At 50.4% G+C, this 21,698-nt stretch overlaps 1 protein-coding gene across 4 annotated transcripts in view; it reads left to right on the top strand.

Annotated features, from left to right (window-relative positions):
- The first annotated feature begins 311 nt into the window (after positions 1 to 311).
- CD99L2 (CD99 molecule like 2) overlaps positions 312 to 21,698 on the top strand; it is a 97,895-nt gene continuing 76,508 nt past the window's right edge. For 2 of the 4 annotated variants that reach the window (XM_062183712.1, XM_062183713.1), the window contains exon 1: positions 312 to 508. In XM_062183712.1, coding sequence (XP_062039696.1) covers positions 442 to 508 — 67 coding nt within the window. In that variant the 5' untranslated portion in view covers positions 312 to 441. The remainder of the gene's footprint in view (positions 509 to 21,698) is intronic. The other 2 variants (XM_062183710.1, XM_062183711.1) reach the window with 1 other exon arrangement.

The following is a 21,698-nucleotide window of genomic DNA, read 5'->3' on the forward strand; positions in this document are numbered from 1 at the left end:
TGGCCGCCGCCTCCCGCTCTCCAAGTGCTGGCGAGTCACTACTCTGGGCACTGGGGACCCGCCTCTGACATTTGCGTCTCTAGGGCCGCGCCGGAAAGGGGTCTGAGGCCCACTCGCTGGTGCCCTAGGCGGGCCAGAAGCCCCAGCTCTCCGAGCGCCCCCAGACCCCGCCTTTCGCACACTAGTCCCGCCCCTCTTCCGTGCCCCGCCCGCAGACTGCGGACCCGCCCCCGGCCTCGCCCCCGCCGGGGCGCCCCCAGGCGCGGGTGCTCTCGCACCCCTTTCCCCCCGCCCTCTCTGGGCTGAGCCTCACACCCGCGCGCGCCGCCTGGGCGGGGCCCTGCGGTAGCAGCCGGGCTCCTCCTCCCGGCTTTTTCAGGATCTCCCCCTCTGACGTTCTGGCGCTGTGCTCCTCTGGGCCCCCTGTGCCTCCTCCCAGCCATGGTGGCCAGGCGCTCCGCGATCCTCGTGTGCCTCGCTTTCTCCTTGGTTACCCTGACCCAAAGAGGTAAGGCGGGCGGGGAGGGGGTGCGCAGGGACCCCACCCTGCGGGCCCAGGGTCGCTCTGCGCATGAGCGGCCCGGCCCCCCCGCCGAGCGATCTTGCGGCGGAGGCGGCAGTCGGACCGGTTGTGCCGAGCAAAGGGGTGGGGGTCCGATCCCCGAGCGGGGACCCATCGTGCCACGGCCCGTGTACTAGGAGAGGACGAAGGGGACCCGTCCTGGGCTGCGCTACAAGCAGCAGGATGGTCCCTGTAAGATCCTGAACAAGCTGGTGTCACTGTTGGTGACAACAGCTGTCGCCAGGAGTTTACCTTACGGGAAAAGCTTGGAGACTACAGATATTTCCCAAATGTCCTGCGGGCCACATGCAGCAGAAGCACCTGGGAAACTTCCTGAGCAGATTCCTGCTGTGCTTGATCGGGATCGCGGTGGGGCTGGGTGTAGGGTGTGGCGGGGTGTAGGTCTAGGCGGTGCACTTCTGGGGGTGCTTGGACTGTCCGCTCTAGTTTGCGAGCCTTTGGTCGTATTTTGTCAAAGAGGAGGAGAGAGAAATTCCGCTGGACGGAGGGAGCAAGTGTCAGGCCCCGTGGTACTTCGAGTGTGCACCGGGGCCCAGCCGCACAGGCATAGCCCCGGAGGAGCTTGTTAGAAATGCCGCATGGGGCCCCCGCCCAGGAAGTCGTAGTCGCGTTCAACTTTCAGAATCATCTTCTTAGAATAAATGCAGTCTGTGCGTAAAAATAGGGTCTTCGAAACGCGTTCCAGGAGAATCTTCTTACACTTATTTATATCCCGTCTGCATGTCAGAACAAGGGCTTACGGAGAACATGCTAATTGAGCTCTGACCAGCCTGACAAGGAAGGCAAATCTAGTGAAAACCTGAGCTCGAACACACCAAAACTCGCTCCTGGTTCTACGGTATGAGATTTGGGTTGCCTGGAAGGAATGCTGGAAAACAGCGGCCACTATTAGCCCAGGCAGTTTTAGAAACAGTGCAAAGATATTTTTCACGTAGGCAGCCCTCCTGCAGTTGATACAAGGAGAGCCATCCAACACTGCACACGCGTGCGCACACACACACACACACCAGGCTCTGTGGTAGAGCCATCCAACACTGCACACGCGTGCGCGCACACACACACACCAGGCTCTGTGGTAGCAACTGATGACCATGCTGAGATGAACAAACTAAGACTGTCCTTGTGGAACTGAAGTCCTGGAGCAGACCAAAAAAAAAAAAAAAAAAGCACAGACAACAAAGGCTGTGTAACCTATCATCCATGCTCTGAACAAAACCAAAGCAAGTCACAGGGGTGAAAGAGCTATTGAACTTTCTCTTATTTTTCCCCTGGAGAATAACATTTTTACTGTGTCTGCCATGCATTTGTGAAGAAAAGTATCCAGTAGCGCCTGGTTAACCTCAGGGGATGTGTTCCAAGACCTCCAGGGAAAGTCTGAAAGCATGGCTCATACTCAACCCCATGTATACTGTTTCTTGCTTTATGCCCCACCACGTTGGCACAGACAAGGGCTCTTCAAAAAGTTCATGGAAAATACATATGATGGCAAAACCATGCATGCGTTGCAAAATTTGCACCAAAATGCATAGCTTTTAATTTCATGTTCCATGAACTTTTTTTTTCCCTTGTAGTTCCAAAGTGAGTATCTTTCCATGTTCTATGACCTCACGCCTGCCTTGTGTCACTGTCATGAGCTTTGAGGCCATTATCAAGTGACTGAAGGGTTACTTGTACATAAACACTGTGGCACTGCAGTAGTGCCTTCATAAACAAAATGGCTACGGCGTGGGGAAGGTGGGGGAACACCCTGCACAAAGGGATGATTCACATGCTTGGCAGGACAGCAAGGCAGCAAGCGATTGCATCACCATACTTAGAAGGGTGCACGCTTTACAACTTAGGAGCTGTTTATTTTTGGACTTTTTCATTTCATATTTGGAGACCTCAGTTGACCAGTGTTAACGAAACCATGGATAAGGTGGAATTACCATAATTGATTGACTTGCAGCCAATGACATGGCCATTCTGAAAGTGGAACATAAATGATTCGATCTTAGAATTTTATTGTTTCCAGTTAGACTAGCTCGTTTAGGGGACATGGAGGAGACCGAGAACCAGTGCACCCATTTCACAGATGAGGAAAAGAGAGACACAGAGAGGTGAAGTAACTTGCTTCAGGTCACATGGGGATTAATGGGCAGACATGGGGTTGTGTGACTCCACAGTCACTGCCTTACTAGGCACAATGCCTCTCCATCTACAGCCTGCCCACTTTGCCAAGTGGTTGTGGGAATATGAGTCCCTTGAACCTCAGTTTGCTCATCCATATAGTGGCTAACAGTTCGCAAAGGTGCTCGAGGGAACCGGGCATGTGTCATTCTTGATTTAGTTGAAAGTCAGAGTTACACAGAGAGAGGAGAGACAGAGAGAGAAAGGTCTTCCATCCGCTGGTTCACTCCCCAATTGGCTGCAATGGCCAGGGCTGCGCCCATCTGAAGCCAGGAACTTGTAGTCTCCTCCCAGTCTCCCACATGGGTGCAGGGGCACAAGGACCTGTGCCATCCTCCACTGCTTTCCCAGGCCATAGCAGAGAGCTGGATTAGAAGTGGAGCAGTCGGGACTCGAACTGGCATCCATATGGGATGCCGGCACTACAGGCGGCGGCTTTACCCACTACGACACAAGTACCGGCCCGCATGTGTCATTCTTAGATTTGCACCCTTGCCACCAGCTACTAGCTACTCAGTAGCATTCAGGCACCTCACAGGTTAGGGATCATCCTTGCCTTTCAGATGAGGCTACCCTGGTCACACAGTTAGAAAAGAGATAGAGCCAGAATTCCAACCAGATGAAACTGCTGCCCCGTAAGCCTTTTTGTTTAAAATAAGAAATCTGGGGGCCAGTGTTGTGGCGCCCTGAGCTAAGCTGTCGCCTGCAGCAGTGACAGCCCATACCAGAGCACCGATTTGAGTCCAGGCTGCTCTGCTTCTAACGCAGCTGCTGCTAATGCACGCGGGGAGGCGGCAGAGGATGGCCCACGTGCTTGGGTCTCTCCAGCCACGTGGGAGACCCAAATAGCGCTCCAGCCCTCTGGGCTTCGGCCTGGTCCATCCCAGGCCATCATAGCCATTTAGGGAGTGAACCAGTGGATGGAAGATTGATCCCTATCTCTCTTTCTCTTACTCTGCTTTTCAAATAGAAATCTGAACTGGAAGCCGGTTTGGTTTCAAGATAGGGACCTAGTTTTCTGGATCTTTTGTGCAAAATAAGCCAACAAGTAGATGTTTGCATTGGCGCTCTCTTCTGGGATGTGGGTGGTTTCAGTCTCTGTGTCTAACTGAAGAGACCTGAAGCAGTTGCTCAGGGAGGCGCCGGCTGGGAGCGGTGGGAGTGTGGTTCCAGCTAGCCTGCCTGCGAGCCACGATTCTCTTGGTCCTGGCCCTCCGTGTGGAGTGTGCCTGCCAAAGCCGGGCAGCATCTGGAAGCACGCAGAAGAGCATGGGGGCATGGTTCATGAAATGTCCGCGGCTTCTGGCCACGAGGGCCAGGCTTGAGGCTCCAGGAGTTTAAAGGTGGGGAGCAACCCATCCTTGTTCAAAGGGCAAGAACCCGTGGGTGTGATTCTGCAAACCCCTGTGCGGATGCACCTGGCGCCTGGCTGTGCCTGCAGACACGGGGAGTTGTTCTTGCGAGCAGCAAGAAGAAGGATGTGGTGGGATGGGGCGCGGTCCTCGTGAAGTCTCCGTTGCTGAAAGCCTGCCATGTGCCAGGCCTTGAAGAGTTGCTGCTGGGACCCATACTTCCTGCAGATGTCTGTAATGACACTTGGCACACAGTCTTGAAAAGCGGTTGGGTGGCAGATCATTTCTCCGTGGCTCAACAGGCTAATCCTCCACCTAGCGGTGCTGGCACACCGGGTTCTAGTCCTGGTCGGGGCGCCGGATTCTGTCCCGGCTGCCCCTCTTCCAGGCCAGCTCTCTGCTGTGGCCAGGGAGTGCAGTGGAGGATGGCCCAAGTGGTTGGGTCCTGCACCCCATGGGAGACCAGGATAAGCAACTGGCTCCTGCCTTTGGAACAGCGCAGTGCGCCAGCTGCAGCGCGCCAGCCGCAGTGGCCATTGGAGGGTGAACCAATGGCAAAAGGAAGACCTTTCTCTCTGTCTCTCTCTCTCTCACTGTCCACTCTGCCTGTCAAAAAGTAAAAAACAAAAACAAAAACAAAAAACATGTGGTCCAGAGAGGTTTAGGAACTTACTAGAGATCATACTTAGTCTGCAAGCAGAACTGGATTTGAAGATTTGAACTCAGGTTTATCTGAATAACTGAAGTAGAGATCTTTTTTTAAAAAAAGATTTTATTTTATTTTAGAGGTAAAGTTACAAACAGTGAGAGAGACAGAGAGAAAGGTTTTCCTTCCATTGGTTTACTCCCCAAATGGCTGCAATGGCTGGAGCTGCGCCGATTTGAAGCCAGGAGCCAGGTGCTTCCTCCCGGTCTCCCATGCGGGTGCAGGGCCCAAGGGTTTGAGCCGTCCTCTACTGCTTTTCCCAGACCACAGCAGAGAGCTGGACTGGAAGAGGAGCAGCCTGGACTAGAACCCGGTGCCCATATGGGATGCCGGCGCCAGAGGTGGAGGATTAACCAAGTGAGCCACGGTGCTGGCCCGTGAAGTAGGGATATTGAACGCTGATCCCTTCCAGCATCAGGCAGACTGTACATGTGGGAAGTGGCCAAGAACGATGAGCAGGCTGGAAAACTGCAAGTGCCTGCCCCTTTAAAGAGAGGTCCTGCTAACAGATGGAGCAGGCAAGCAAAAGAACTAGCCTGCCTGGCACTGCTGGGACTCTGGGCGAGTTTCTTAACTGCTCATCGCCTCTGTTTCCTCATCTGTAAAATGGGAATAACACCATCTGTCTCATGGTTTGTACTAGGATTAAATGAGTGAAACATATAAAGTTAGCACAGTGCCTGGCTGAGTAAGCTCTGTGTTAGTGATTGTTCCTCATATTATCTAAGACATTCCAAGCCACACGTAAAAAATTGGTGATGCACAATTTCTATAAATCGTCCAGACTTGGCAGAGACAGAGACGGGTGGCTACCCGGGACTGGGAGAAGGGGGTGAGGAGTGACTGCTTAGTGGGTGGGGAGTTTGGGAGGGTAATGGAATGTCCTGGGACTAGAAAGAAGTGATGGTTACACAGCCTTGTGAATGTTCAAAAAACTGCTGAATATTATACTTTATCTTTTTAAGGTTTATTTATTTGCAAGGTGGAATTACAGAGAAAGGAGAGACACAGAGAAGATCTTTGATCTGCTGGCTCACTCCCCAAACGGCTGCAATGGCCAGGGCTGGGCCAGGCCAAAGCCAGGAGCCAGGAGTTTCTCCCGGGTCTCCCACGTGGGTGCAGGGGCCCAAGCACTTGAGCCATCTTCTACTGCTTTCCCAGGCCATAGCACAGAACTGGATCAGATGTGGAGCAGCTGGGACTCCAACCAGTGCCCATATGGGATGCTGGTGGCACTCACAGGTGGCTGCTTAACCCACCATGCTACAATGCTGGCCCTGAATTTTAAAGATTTATTCATTTGAAATGCAGAGTTACAGAGAGGGAGAAGCAGGGGCAGGGAGAGAGAGAAATCTTCCACCACTGGTTCACTCCCCAAATGGCCTCAACAGCCAGGGCTGGGCCAGACTGAAGGCAGGAGCCAGGAGATTCTTCCAGGTCTCTCAAGTGGTGCAGGGACCCAAGGACTTGGGCCATCCTCTGTTGCTTTCCCAGGAGTACCAGCAGGGGGCTGGATTGGAAGTGGAGCAGCCGGGCGCAACTTGAAGTGGCACCCATATGGGATGTTGGTTTCACAGGCGGTGGTTTTACCCGCTATGCCACAATACTGGCTGTGAAGTTTACACTTTAAAAGGGTGAATTGCAGGGCCAGTGCTATGGTGCAGTGGGTTAAAACATCCCATATGGGTGCCAGTTTGAATCCTGGGTGCTCCAATTCTGATCCAGCTCCCTGCTAATGCACCTGGGAAAGTAGTGGAGGATGGCCCAAATGCTTGGGCCTCTGCACCTGCGTGGGAGATCTGGCACAAGCTCCTGGCTCCTGGCTTCAGCCTGGCCTAGCCCTGGTCATGCAGCCATTTGGGGAGTGAACCAGTGGATAAAAGACTTTCTCTCTCTCTCTCCCTCTCTCTCTCTCCCTCACTCCCTCTCTCCCTCTCCCCCCCTCTCTATCTCCCTCTCTCTATAACTCTGCCTTTCACATAAATAAAATAAATATTTAAAAAAAGGTGAATTGCGCTGGGAGGCAGTGGGTGATGATGCAAGCAGTTGAGCTCCTGCCAACCATGTGGAAGACCTGATTTGGGTTCCTGGCTCCTATCTTGGGCCTGGCTCAGTCCTGGCTGTTGCAGGCATTTGGGGAATGAATCAGTGGATGGGAACTAGTTCATTGTCACACACTCTCCCTGTGTCTTTCAGATAAATAAGTAAATGGGAGCTAATTGGTTCTTGCTCTCTTTTTAATAAGCAAACAGAGTGACTTGTCTGGTATGTAAATGATATCTCCATTTAAATAACTCGCTGTGCTGTGTCCTCCTAGCAGAGCTGACTGTGAGAAGTGAAGGCATGTGATCCATGGGCTTGGTTTGTGGGAAGTGAGAGGAGAGTGGGCCCCCAAGTGCTAGCAGCACTGAGCTGCCAGGCAGAGACTGTGCCGCCATGGCGATGCTGGCTGTAAGCTGGGTGGCTGAAGGAGCACCTTAGGGTCGGCTCTGAGCTGGTGAGCCCTGCCTGCCTCTGTTCAGGAATGGACCACAGGAAGCTGGCAGGGGCAGGGGACTTCATGGAGGGGCTGGCTCCAGAGTCATCATGCTGTGCACCAGTTAGTGACTTTACTGGCAGATGGGCAGGTGAGTCTGCGTTTTGTTTTTATGTTTCTTTTTAATTAGAGAAAGAGAGAGAGAAAGAGAGAATCTCAAGTATTTCCATCTTCTGGTTTATTCTCCAAATGCCTGTGACGGGTGGGGTTGGGTTGAGTCCAAAGCCAGGAGGCAGGAACGCACGGGCAGGTGTCCCCCGTGGCACGGGCAGGTGTCCCCCGTGGCGGTGGCAGGACTCCACCTACTTCAGCCAGCGCCGCTGCTTCCCAGGGTCTGCATTACAGAAAGTTGCAGTCGGGAGACAGAGCCAGGAATTACCTCAGCCATTCCGATGTGGGACGTGAGTGTCCTCTTAGCTGCTAGGTCTCATCTGCTTTGCTTTTCTGCTCCTTCCTTACTGTCGCAGATCACATGCTCATCCCTCCCAGCACATTGCACACCAGGTAACGAAAATGCTTTGGTTTGTTTTAAAATACACCCCCCCCACACACACACACACTGTCAAGAGTCAGCATCGGTGGGCCCTGAGGAAGGTCTGGCCTTGCCTGGGTGGAGAGGATGGCGGGCATTTTGGCTGCTGAGAGGGGAGTGTGAGGGAGGAACTGGGTCTGGCCTTGCGAGCCCAGGAAATGCGCCTTGCATACACACACATGCTTCCTGCCCTGGGCTCCGGCTCTGCTTTCCGTGCTGTGTGATTTTTTGTGTACTTTGTTATTGCTTTGGTGTTCTTGGGTGCCAAAGAGGCTGGTTCGAGGGGTTCCTGTCCCCCAGCATAGACTTGGCCCCTCCCCCGACTGTTTAAAGTCGTCATAACACCTGTCAGGAATAGGCAGGCAGAGCTCTCATGTCGGCAGGTGTTCCCAATGGAGGACAATAAAAGCCCCCAATGATATCCTCATGGTTTCATCAGGCTGCAAGGCAAGGGGGAATCAAGTGAGACAGCAGGTGGAATTAAGGTTGCTAAGTCTCTAACCTTTACATATGAAGCACCTGGATTCTCCAGGCGGGCCCAATGGAATCACCCAGCTCCTTTAAATATGGAAGACAGAGGCAGACAAACCTGTCTCAGAGCCGTGCCGGGCGGGAGAGGTGTCGTCAGCCACTGCTGGCTCTCAGCGTGGAGGCTGGGACTGGGTGCCAAGGACTGCGGGCAGCTTGTGGAGGCTGGAAGAGGTGAGGGAGTGGTGTCTCCTGTGGAATTTCCAGAAGGGACACAGCCCTGCCGACGTGTAGGTATCAGCCCAGTGAGACTCATTTCGGACTTGTGACCTCCAGGATTGTCAGGTAATAGGCGTGTGTTTTTCTAAGCCGTGGCGTTCGCTGTGTTTTGTTGGAGCAGAAATAGGGCACTACTAACAGAAGCTAGCAGCTAGCTATGGCACCCTGGTCATTCTCTGAAGAACTGGGTTGTGATGTTTTCTGACACTGCTTGTTCCAAGTTCAGGAGTTGGGGAAGTGCGGAACACCGTGTTGCCGCAGCCGAGCTGCAGAAGCGCCTCTGAGGGCCCTGGGAGGCAGCTGGATTTCTGTTGCTTGGGTTTGCTCCTAAACTGCTTCCCAAAGAGGTTGGAGCCTGCATCTCCTCTTTGGAGTCCGGCACATGCTGGAGGCCCCTGGCTGCCTGCGAGACCTTCCCGCCGCGGCCCCTCCCCGGTCCTGAGGGCTGCACTTGAAGCAAACAAGTGCTAGGCCTGCAGACAAGGGTTTAGGGTTTCTGGCCTGCTCCAGCCAAGCCTGTCCCTTTGCTGATGAGGCTCGCCTGCATTGCTGCCCTTACCAGTGCTATGGTGCCAGCTGATTGTGTTGATTCTCTCTCCCAAGGTGGGTGGGGTTGGCGAACCAGACGAAAAATACCTGTACCTGCACCCCTGCCCCAGCTGCCATCCACTGGGTCACTCCCCTAATGGCCGCAATGACCAGGGCTGGGCCAGGCTGAAGCCAGGAGCTTTTTCTGGGTCTCTCGTGTGGGTGCAAGGGCCCAAGGACTTGGGGCTGTCCTCCGCTGCTTTCCCAGTGAACTAGCAGGGAGCTGGATTGGAAGAGGAGCAGCCAGGACTTGAAGTGGTGCCCACAGGGGATGCCAGTGTCATAGGCAGTGACTTAACCCACTACACCACACTGCCAGCCCCTTCCACTAGTCCTGACTTTGGCTTGTATTCCTTTTATACCGGGGCCTCTTATGTCAGAGGACTGCAGCTTTCAGACAAGCTTTGGCTAGCCTGAAGTGGTAGAACTGTTAAATGTCTTCTCTCGGCCTAAGGCCACTATGGGGAGAAAAATACCCACTAAGATGTTAATTTTTTTAAAGATTTATTTATTTGGAAGAGTTACACAGAGGAGAGGCAGAGAGAGAGGCCCATAAAGGATGGGCTTCTTAGAACATGGTGACTGTATTTGAACTTTTCACATAGCCCCTTAGGGCTGTGAAGTTTGAGAGACCTAGATTTGAATTGGACACCTGCACTGCGTTCCACAGGTGAAATCGAGATAGAATTTAGTTGTAGCGGAGTTCTCACTGGATGCACAAGGCCCTGTAGCCTGTTAGCTGATGGGCTGTAAACACTAATGAGCTTAGCTGGAGCCAATGAAGTTATTTTCTCTCTCCTGTCCATTCCTGTACAAACGCCATGTGATCACGTTCCCAGAACCTGCTCTGGTGTTTGAGAGCTGCTTGATAGCGTTACCGGAGATGGCTGGACCAGAGGCCCTTGTCCCCTTGTAGGGAGAGACTCTCACATGTGAGACGGTGGCAGTAAGCACTCAGCAGAGTGTAATGAAGTAGCAGGTCTGGCAGGCCAGGTGGGCAGCTCATCAGAACAAACCGCGAAGCCCACTCTGCGGTGACACTGAGGCTTGTTTGTTTATTTTTTAAAGATTTATTTTATTTGAAAGACAGACTTAGAGACAGAAGTCTTCCATCCGCAGGTTCACTCCTCAGATGGCCACAACGGCCAGAGCTGCACCGATCTGAAGCCAGGAACCGAGAGCTTCCTCCGTGTCTCCCATGTGGGTGCAGGGGCCCAAGGATTTAGCAAAGAGTTGGATCAGAAGAGGAGCAGCCGGGACTATAACCGGCGCCCATATGGAATGTCGGTGCTTCAGGCCAGGGCTTTTAACCTGCTGTGCCACAGCACCGGCCCTATTTATTTTTTTAAAAATTTATTTGAAAGGCAGAGTTGCACAGAGAGGAGAGGCAGAGAGAGAGAGGTCTTCCATCCGATGGTTCACTCCCCAGATAGCCGCAACGGCCGGACCTGCGCCAATCCAAAGGCAGGAGCCTCCCCCAGGTCTCCCACGTAGGTGCAGGGGCCCAAGCACTTGGGCCATCTTCTACTGCTTTCCCAGGCCACAGTGGAGAGCTGGATTGGAAGAGGAGCAGCCAGGACCAGAACTGACTGGGATGCTGGTGCTTCAGGCCAGGGCGTTAACCCGCTATGCCACAGCGCCGGCCCCGAGACGGGTTTATGTGGGCATGGGGTCCACTTTCCCCCCATTTGTCCTTCCTTGAAGGTTGCTGGATAGAGTGCTTTCTGGGTGTGACATTTCTTCTAAGGTTTCGGCACAAATTTCTTGTCTTGCCCTCTTTCATACACCTAAGCTCATATCTATCTTCCTCAACAATATGTGAACTCGTTTCTCATATAAACTCCATTAAGCTTAATTGGTGGAAGGAACTTCCTGTTAAGCAGGACTCAAAGCCTGAGTATTTCAGGGGACAAGGCAGAAGCCATGTGACCCTCCCCTTCACTATAAAAATCGGGAAATACACATAAGCTTTACTATTTTAAACCATCAGAACTCGGAGGCATTAGGCACATCTATGATGCTGGGTGACCGTCACCACTATCTAGTTTCCAGAACATTCCCATCACCCCAAAGGTGATAGGCCTACTAAGCAGCTGCTCATCCCCTATTTCCTGGCCACTCAGACCCAGTGTTAGGAAAAGGGTGTAGATCAGTGCCTCCTCACACGGGGCACGGAATGTTGGGAAAAGCACAGAACAACCTACAGCCGGACCGAATTTACTCAGAAAATAAACCTGCATAGGTGGGTGACCAGCTGCTGGCATGCACAGTGATGGAGCGCGTGGCAGGAGCCCTGACCCCAGGGGCCGGGCCTGTTTATGTTAGGTGGGCTCAGGGTGGGGGTGGGGGTAGGGAGCAGACATGAATTCCTACATACTGTCTTTTCATGTGGCCCACAGGGCCTCTGAAGCTGGAGAATGTAGGAGTGGGGTGTAAAGACAATAGGATGTGAGACTGAATTGAGATTCAAGGACAAGGAATAAATTCCAACTTTCTCTCTTCTGGGCAATGAGCGACAATGGCTGAGGGTTACATCTTTGTTCCATCACCCAGGCAGTCCCATTTGCTTTCTGTCTGTATGGATTTGCCTTGTTTAACAATACACCAAGGTACAATTATGATCTTGGTGCCTGTACTTTTTTCCTGGCTGCTTGTACTTACATCATATATTCTAGATTTCTCCCTACTGTAGTAGGAATTGGTTGCACGTTTAGTTTTATGAATGAGTAGTATTCCATTGTGTGGCTAGATCATGACTGCTCTTCCATTCATCAGCTGATGGACATTGGAGCGCTCCCATGCTTTGCTATGGTGAATAGTGCTGCTGTGAACGTTCCAATCCAAGTCTCTGGACGCCTTTCCCCCTTCCCCGATTCCTTGGGGTATATGCCTAGCATGTGGCCTTTTATTACCTAGCCTTTGACTGCAGTTTGATAGGTTATGAGTCACATAAAGATAGTTTAGATTCAAGGTGAGGCTATATAATCCTACCTTGCAAGGGCAGTATTAAGGAATTTTTAGCCATAATTAAAACTGTCACACAGATCCACTTAGATCTCGAGGTCCAGCTGAAAAGCTTCTCTTTGGAGCCTTCCCCAGGTCTTCTCGTTGGGAGGGATTTCTTGTAGTTCTATTATGATGCCAGTTCTTCTGGTTCTTTATGAAATAATCACCATCAGGCATGGCTAGATTTTGAAAATGACTTGGCACCTTGAACTCTTGCAGGAGTTTAGTATCTACTGAGAGGGTGGGAACTTAATCCAATTACGGTGTTTAGAGATGGGGCTTTGGGAAATGATTACATAATGTCCTTAGGCTAGAACTCCCATGACTGAATCCTGGTGGCTTTTATAAGGAGGGAGGAAGATATGGCTTGGATATTAGCTTTGATATCCCCCAAAGGTCCCTGTATTATTTGGGGCTTGGTTCTCAAAGTCTTAGTGACTCCTGGATTGGATTAAGAATGGAAGCTTGTTTCATTTATAGTGTCAGAGGTGGGCCTAACGGATCTTTTTTTAAAATTGATTTACCTTTTAAAAAATTTTACTTATTTATTTGAAAGTTACAGAATCGGCCCAGCTCCAGCTATTGCAGCCATTTGGGGAGTGAACCAGCAGATGGAAGACCTTTTTCTGTCTCTCCCTGTCTGTAACTCTACCTCCCAAAAATGTTAAAAGAACTTATTTGAGAGGCAGAGTTAGAGCTCTTCCAGCCACTGGTTTACTCCCCAAATGGCTGCAACAGCAGGGGCTGTGGCAGGATGAAGCCAGGAGCTAGGAGCTTCATCTGGGTCTCCCATGTGGGTGGCAAGGGCCCAAGTACTTAGGCCATCTTCTGCTGCCTTCCCAGGGAAATTAGCAGGGAGATGATTAGCTGGGAGCTGGAAAAGGGAGCGGAGAAGCTGGATCTTGAGCTGGTGCTTACTGGCTTAACCTGCTCTGCCACGATGCTGTGTAGTTAGGCAGAGGCAGAGAGGGGTCTTCATCTGCTGGTTCACTCCCCAAATGACTGCAATGGCTGGAGCTGCACCAATCCAAAGCCAAGAGCCAGGAGCTGCTTCTGGGTCTGCCACGTGGGTGCAGGGGCCCAAGGGCTTGGGCCATCTTCCACTGCTTTCCCAGGCCACAGCAGAGCTGGCTTTGAGATGGACTCACTCCTCTTGCCTCTCTGCAAATCCCCTCTCTTGGGCGGCAGGGATCACAGCCCACAGCACCATCAGTGGGGCGGAGTCTGAGAGCTGCTTTCTGACTCTGGGGATGAGAGGCTTGGCGAAGCTAGGTCTGGAGCCACCGTAATTGGCTTACGTCTACCCTCCTAGGACATTAACTTCTGACTTGAGGTTTATGAGTGTAGGGGCCAAGTCCTTTTGAATCACGGCACGTTTCTTCCCCCAAGAAATAGAGCCTGAGATGAGAATTCTTGTGTGCTGGGTTGAAGGGGTGCCAGTAGCAGGGGAGAGGACAGCAGGGTGGAGTGGGGTAGAGTTAACACAGGCTGTGGTTTTGGTACCCAACAGCGGGGACCCCTGTGGGGGCCACCACAGCCTCAGGAGGGCCCTGGGCTTCCGCGAGAGACAGAATCGGGGAGAATCCAGCCTGAATATCTTAACTCCATGGCTGCTGCTTCATTTTCTGCCTCTTCCCTTGATTCTGTGCTACTGTTGTCACCTGTTGGACTTGACCTAGTGGGGGAGGTGGACTAGCTGATTCTGACGGTCTCTTTAGGAACAATGTTCTATGAACTTGGCCTGCTGTTAGTTGCACAGGGTTTCTGCATGGGAAAATGGAGAAAGTGGTGTCCTGTTCCCTTGGAGGGTTTGGATCAGTCCATCGGGGTGGGGCACCCTGGGGATTTGCCTTTCTCTGCCTGAGGGAGGAGTCACCGAGGGTTGAACTCTTCCTGGATTGGGGATATTGAGCCGAGTTTCCCAACCATGGCACCCTTGGCGTTTGGGCTACATAATCCATCAACAGATGAGGTGAGGGGGTTGTCTGGTGCACTGTATAGTGTTTAGCAGCATCTCTGACCTGCACCCAGTTGATGCCAGTAGCACCTTCTTCCCAGTCTTGCTAATCCACAATGACTGTAGACATTGCCCAGTGTCCTGTGGAAGCATTGTCACCCTCGTTGAGAACCACTGCTGTAGAGAAGGCTATGTTCTTAGTAGCTGCACTCTTGGTATTCTTTGAATGCCAAGTTTCCTGTTGTCATCACATTGCCTCAGCATAAATGTGTTGGAGGAAATGGATCACATCAAGTCTCTGTAGATTGGTGTCAGGTGTGCTCCAGTGGTGTGCTGTGGACTCCATGTGCTTTGAGCTCCTCCTGGTGAGATAAGGCACATCGCCCAGCTCTTGAGCTGGTGATTTTGTGTACAGATATTCAGGTGGTTCTTATCTCTTTCATGTGCATGTTTATTAGTTTCAATGCTAGGTAACAACCTTGTGTTTAATAGTCTGTGATATTCTTTTCTGCTTGTTCTTAGGGGGGGAAAAATGGTGAAATGAGACAGACTTGACCAGTCAATTCATAAAAGAAGAAATCAAACTAGACACTAAACATATGAAATGATCAACATCATTAGTAATTGGAGAGATGCAAATGAAACTATAATAAAAATTACATACCCTCCAGCAGGCTAAAATTATAAGATGACAATACCAAATGTTTACATGATTACAACAAAACGCACATATTACTCATATAAACTTGGAAAATGTAGGGTGTAGAGAAAACACCCTATAAACCAGGATGACAACTGTCAACATGTTGGAATTCAATAATTCGGTTCTATGCAGGAATGAGAAGTCTTCAAAAAGTTTGTGGACAAGGTGTTAGAAAACCACACATGGGCCAGCGCCGTGGCTTAACAGGCTAATCCTCCCCCTTGCGGCGCCGGCACACCGGGTTCTAGTCCCGGTTGGGGCGCCGGATTCTATCCCGGTTGCCCCTCTTCCAGGCCAGCTCTCTGCTATGGCCCAGGAAGGCAGTGGAGGATGGCCCAAGTGCTTGGGCCCTGTACCCCATGGGAGACCAGGAGAAGCACCTGGCTCCTGGCTTCGGATCAGCACGATGCGCTGGCCGCAGCGGCCATTGGAGGGTGAACCAAGGGCAAAAAGGAAGACCTTTCTATCTCTCTCACTATCCACTCTGCCTGTCAAAAAAAAAAAAAAAGAAAAACCACACATGGATTTCAGTAGTTTTTTTTTTTTTTTTTGCACCGAAGTAAATTTATTTGCCTCAGTTTTCCCCCTAAACTATTCTGAAGCAGTCTCATATGTATTTCACATTGCTGGTATGAAAATGTGTTTATAAGCAAGGCCAAAAGTGCCTGCCCCACTCCTTGGGAGCTTCCAGTTTTATGAGAATAGCAAGGGTGTGGCGATTCCATCCTCTCAGCTCAGTTTACTGTCAAAACAATTTACCTCTCCCACCCTTTGGCAAATGAGGTTCCAAATAAGGTCTTCCCGATGGGTTTTGGCCTTGCCTTGTTACTGAATGTCAAGCTGACTGTCAAGTTTTTTCTTCCCCAAAACTGTGCTTAAAAACCCCACTAGCACCAGCCGCCTCGGGTTTTGCCTTTCTTGGAGCTGCTCGCCTTGGGCACTCTGACTTCAATCTTGCTTTTAAATAAAGTTTATAGCTTTTTCCGTTTATTGTGAAACCTAACAGATACAGAAAAACGTACAAGGTCTGTAGGTTAACAAAGAAGTATAAGGCACAAGTATAAAGTGAATACTTGTGTCACCTCCAATCAGATCCAGAAATGGAGTATTTTCAATACCTGTGCGATAGATCTGCATCCCTCTCGGTGACAGGTCTCCACCTCTCCCTGGAGGTAACCACTATCCTTACTATTGCCCGGTCACTTTCTTGCTTCTATGTGTGTAACCTTAAACAATCGTCTATTTTTGCCTTTCAGCCTTGTAGAAATGAAACACTATATAATCATTTGTGCTTTGTGTCTCCTCCCAGCTTTGTTGATGATATGTTGTGTGTAGCTGTGTTGTTTTTTTTTTTTAAGATTTATTTATTTACTTGAAAGAGTAACACAGAGGAGGAGAGGCAGAGAGTCCTCCATCTGCTGGCTCACTCCAATTGGCTGCAATGGCCAGAGCTGTGCTGATCTGAAGCTAAGAGCTTCTTCCGGGTCTCCCACATGGGTGCAGGGGCCCAAGGACTTGGGCCATCCTCTACTGCTTTCCCAGGCCATAGCAGAGAGCTAGATCAGAAGTGGGCAGCCGGGACTCAAACTGGCGCCCACATGGGATGCAGCCACTGCAGGCAGCAGCTTTACCTACTATGCCACAGTACCGGTCCCTATTTTTTTTTTAATTTAAGGAATACAATTTCATGCATTTAATATACAGATTTGGGAACATGATGCTTCTCCCTCCCCCAGCTCCCTCCCAGCTTATTTATTTTCATTTCTAGATTTGAATCTAGCACAAGGCTTTAAGTTTGTTCAATCTGTTCTTTTGTTACTGGACATCCTTGGGTCATTACTGGCCTGGTTACCTGAAGAAGTGCTGCCAAAAGCATTCTTACGCACATACGCACACGTTTCTCTTGGAGACTGTCGGGGGCTCCACAAGTTCCAGCTATTTTATAACACTAAGAAGTTACTTGCTTCTTGCACTCTCCTCTCACAAGTAGTTGCATATGGTGGGGTTTTCCAAAGGCTACAAGACCTGTGATGTCAGTGCTCTGATGGCTCATAGTGTATTGGTCTTGGGCTTTAAACCTGCCATCATTTCTAATATGATAAACGTTAATGGATACAACCCACATAAACAAAATCTGAGGGGCTGGTGCTCTGGCACAGCAGGTGAAAGCCCCAGCCTGCAGTGCCGGCATCCCATATGGTTGCCTGCGCGAGTCCCGGCTGCTCCACATCTGATCCAGCTCTCTGCTATGGCCTGGGAAAGCAGCAGAGGATGGCCCAAGTCCTTGGGCCCCTGCACCCTCATGGGAGACCTGGATGATGCTCCTGGATTCAGGTTGGCTCAACTCTGGTTGTTGTGGCCATTTGGGGAGTGAACCAGCAGATAGAAGACCCTCCGACCCGTTTCTACCTCTGTCTATAATTCTTTTTCTGTCTTTCAAATAAAATCTTAAAGCTCTTTGATATCCTTAGTGAATTGTGAATTACACATTATTTATAGCCTCAGTTTTATGAGGAGACACCAAACTCTTCCAAAATGGTTGTACCAATATATACTCCCACCACTTGATATTGTCAGAATTTATAAGTTTAGTCTATTGGTGACTGGTGGATTTGTAACTTGATGATTTCATTTGCATCTCTTTGAAAAGATGATAGTGTCATTAGTAATCATGTTTATATCCACTTTGATTTCTTTATGAATTGTCTGCTTAAGTCTTTGGACAATTTTCTCCTCCTGGTTCTCACAGTGCTTTTAATTTCTTGTGTGCTTGGAGTTTTGGCTGGGTACTACCCACTGTCGTTGAAATAGTCATATACTCCACAGTGACATTTTGGTCTACAGTGGACTCTGCATATGGTGGTGGTCCCCCAAGATTTTTTTTTTACAGAGATTTATTTGCAAGGCAGAAATACAGAGATGGGGAGCGGGAGGGAGAGATACCTATTTCACTCCCCAAGTGGCTGCAATGGCCAAGGTTGGGCCAGGGCGGAGGTAGGAGCCAGGGGCGGCTTCTCGGTTTCCCACATGTATGCAGAGGCCCAAGGACTTGGGCCACCCTCTGCTGCTTTCTCAGATGTATTAGCATGGAGCTGGATTGGAAGTGGAGCAGCCAGGATTCGAACCTGTTCCCATATAGGATGCTGATGCTGCAGGCGAAGCCATGCCACAGTGCTGGCCACAGTCACATATGATTGTATCACTCAGGGACTGGCATTGTGGCACAGCATTGCCTAAATTGCTATTGCCTAAATTGCCAGCCTCCCATATGAGAGGCAGTTGGAGTCCTGCCTGTTCCACTTTTTTTTTAAAGACTTATTTATTTGAAAGTCAGTTACACACATAGAGAAGGAGAGGCAGAGAGAGGTCTTCCATTGGCTGGTTACTCCCCAGTTGGCTGCAACTGCCAGAGCTGCACCAATCCGGAGCCAGGAGCCTCCTCCAGGTCTCCCATGCAGGTGCAGGGGCCCAAGGACTTGGGCCGTCTTCCATTGCTTTCCCAGGCCATGGCAGAGAGCTGGACCGGAATTGGAGCAGCCGGAACTCGAACCCACGTCTATATGGGATGTCAGCACTGCAGGTGGTGGCTTTACCTGCTATGCCATAGTGCCAGCTCCCATTCCACTTCTGATCCAGCTTCCTACTAATGTACCTGGGAAAGCAGCAGAAGATGGCCCACATGGCTCTGCCATCCATATGGGAGACGTGGATAAAGCTCTGGGTTTTGCCCTGGGCATTGTGGCCATTTGAATCAATTACAGAGAGGGGAGAGGAGAGAGATCTTCCATCCATTGGTTCATTCCCCAAATGGCCACAACAGCTGTGGCTAGGCCAGACTAAAGCCAGGAGCCAGGAACTATATCTAGGTTTCCCACGTGGGTGGCAGGGACACAAGTACTTGGGCCATCCTCTGTTGCCTTCCCAGACTTGTTAGCAGGAAGCTGGATCACAAGTAGAGTATCTGGGACTTGAACCTGGACCTCCTGTGGGATGTTGGTATCTTGTGCGATGACTTAACCCGCCGCACCACAATGCTAGCCCCTCCACAAACTATATATATATATATTTTTAAGATTTATTTATTTGAAAGGTAGAGTTAGAAAGATCTTCATCCATTGGTTGACTCCCCAAAAGGCTGCAATGACCAGGGCTTGGCCAGGCTGAAGCCAGGAGCATCTTCCGGGTCTCCCATGTGGGTACAGGGATCCAAAGACTTGGGTCATCTTCTGCTACTTTGCCAGGTGCATCAGTGAGGAGCTGGATTGGAAGTGGAGTAGTTGGGACTCAAACCAGCATCCATATGGGATGTCAACACCACAGGTGAAGGCTTAACCTTCTATACCACAGCACTATTTTTTAAATAAAAGATTTACTTATTTGAAAAGCCGAGATCAAAGACAGAAGAGCTATTCAAAGAGCCCCTGTGTATGTGGGAAATCTTTTGAAGTGTAGCCTAGGTGTCCTTTTTCTAGGGAAGATCTGATTTGTTGGGAGCGTTGCATGATGAGCCCGGAACCACAAGTGAGTTCCTAATGCCTTTCCTTTTCTCTAGCTGGCACCGGGGCAGCCTTCCTTGCAGTCCTGAGGAGGGTGAATTTGGCAGAGTTGGGGGGTGAGTCCCTTTTACCCCGGGGGTGTAATAATCCAGGGTCCCAGTTTTAAGTGGGAGAACTTTGCTACCACATTCCTCAATTTGGTGGCCATGGACTTAGGTCCTCTGCCTGCCTTGGACACTCGCCAAAGCGGAAGTCCGTTTGCCCAGGTTGGCCAGTGCCTTCTGAGCCAGTGTTCTGCTCTCTCCTGGGTTTGTCCTATTTTTCATCTTGTCAGCTTTTCAGCACTTCTAGATGTTTCAGGATGAGGTTAAACCATCATTTTTTGTTTACAATGAGCAGGTTGGTCCAAATCTGTTTGACCATTACTGGAAACACAAATTACTATTTGTCTTGTGTAACCTTATTAAGACTGTTCTGAATATGAGTTTTGACTGAATATTTAGATTGACTCCAGGTCTTGGCTGTTATACCTGACATCTCATGAAACGTTCTTTGTATGTAATATTGGGTTGATGATAATGATCTCTATCCCCAGGTAGTTAGAGGGCACAGGTGGGGGGGAAGGCCTATACCTCAGTGCTCGATTAATGTCCACTCGTTACTGCTAACACATGCACGTGGGGTGACAGGGGGCCTGTGGGGCAGTCCTGTCTCATGGCCTCAGCCTTCCTCATGGAGGAGCAGCCAGGGAGAGCTGGGGCTGTAAGGGTTACCGTCCAGGGACAACGGGAGTCCGTTTGGGAACCATGGCTTGCCAAGGCACCCTGGAGCCTGGCTTGAGTTGCACACCATGAGCCAGTAGCCAAGCCACTGTGTCAGCACAGTAGTGTAATACTTCCTACTGTAGCATGGCACCCGGTATGGGGAGGGGTCAGTCTGTTCCCGGCCAGTGGGTATGAGGGTTAGCTGGTCCTGCCGTAGTTGGGAATTGGCAGCAACAGGGGGCAGACCACTTCGACAGGCAGGGACTCTTGGCGTTGCCTAGAGTTACTGTGCTGACCAAGCTGGGACTGTGCCAGGTGGGAAAGGAGGGGCAGCCCAGTTGAAGGTTTTGTGTACAAACAGAAGGAATGGTAAAGGCTTCCTCGGCAGGCAGTGTCTTGGAGGAGGGGCTCGGGGCAGGATCTGGAGGAAGATGTACAGGCTGTGTGTTAATATAGACATGACTTGTGGAGAGAGAACTCGGCCACCCTTGGGCAACTGCACAACCCTCAGTGACTAGAAGAGAATGTACTAGAAGCCAGGAGCACACAGCCTGAAGGAGAGGGGCAATAGCCAAGTGGGTTTCTTGGAGGGCCCCAATCTTCTAGAGGGGGAAATGGGTTGAAAGTCACAGCGGCACTTGCCACAGGTTACAGACGAGACCTGGGAACTGGCAGGTGATCTTGTGACAGCTTGCTTCCCCACCCGTGTAAAGCAGCTGCATTTTCACATGGCATGGCTTCTCCCCTAAAAGTATACAATTCAGCGGGTTTTTAGTAGACTCAGAGTTGTGCAGCTGTCACTATCGTCATTGTCTTATAGAACATTCTTATTGTCCCCAAAAGAAATCTTCAACTTTTAGCAGGTCCCTCTCCATTGCCTGCCTTTGCTGCAGCCCTAGGCAGCCACTCATCTACTTCTAGTTTCTGTGTTCTGGCCATTCTACATAAAGATAATTATAGAATAGGTAGCCTATTGTGTCTGACTGTGTTCACCTTAGCATAAAATTCTTTATTCAGGAGTGGAATCTGGACATGAACCTGGGCACTCCTGTCATGGAAGTGGGTGTCTCAACTGGTGGCTTTACTGCTAGTCCAGATGCTGTCTCTGCATGATGTTTGCAGTGGTCATCCATAGTATAGCATGTGTCAATACTTCCTTCCTTTTTTATGTCCAAATAGTATTCCATGGTATGGGTAGGTGAATTTTTGTCTTTCCATTATGGACGTTGGGTTGGTTCCACTTTGGGCTGCTACTAACTATAAACGCTTGTGAATGGGCTTTGGTGTAGGCTTCCATTTTTAATTCTCTTGGGTAGGGTTGCTAAATGATGGTAATGCTGTGTTTAATTTGGTAAGGAACTGTCATCCTCGTAAGGATGCCATGTCATCTGACAATCCCACCAGCAGTGTGTGTGATTGTTCCAGGCTTTTTCCACGTGCTCACCAACACTGGCTCTTTTCCATCTCTTTTTTGAGTCCAGTCATCCTAGTAGCTGTGAAGTGGTAGCTCCTTGTGATTTGGATTCATATTTGCCTAGTGACTCAAAGTACAGCTGCTT

Source organism: Lepus europaeus, chromosome X (genome assembly GCF_033115175.1).
Source record: "Lepus europaeus isolate LE1 chromosome X, mLepTim1.pri, whole genome shotgun sequence".
NCBI classification, from domain to species: domain Eukaryota; kingdom Metazoa; phylum Chordata; class Mammalia; order Lagomorpha; family Leporidae; genus Lepus; species Lepus europaeus.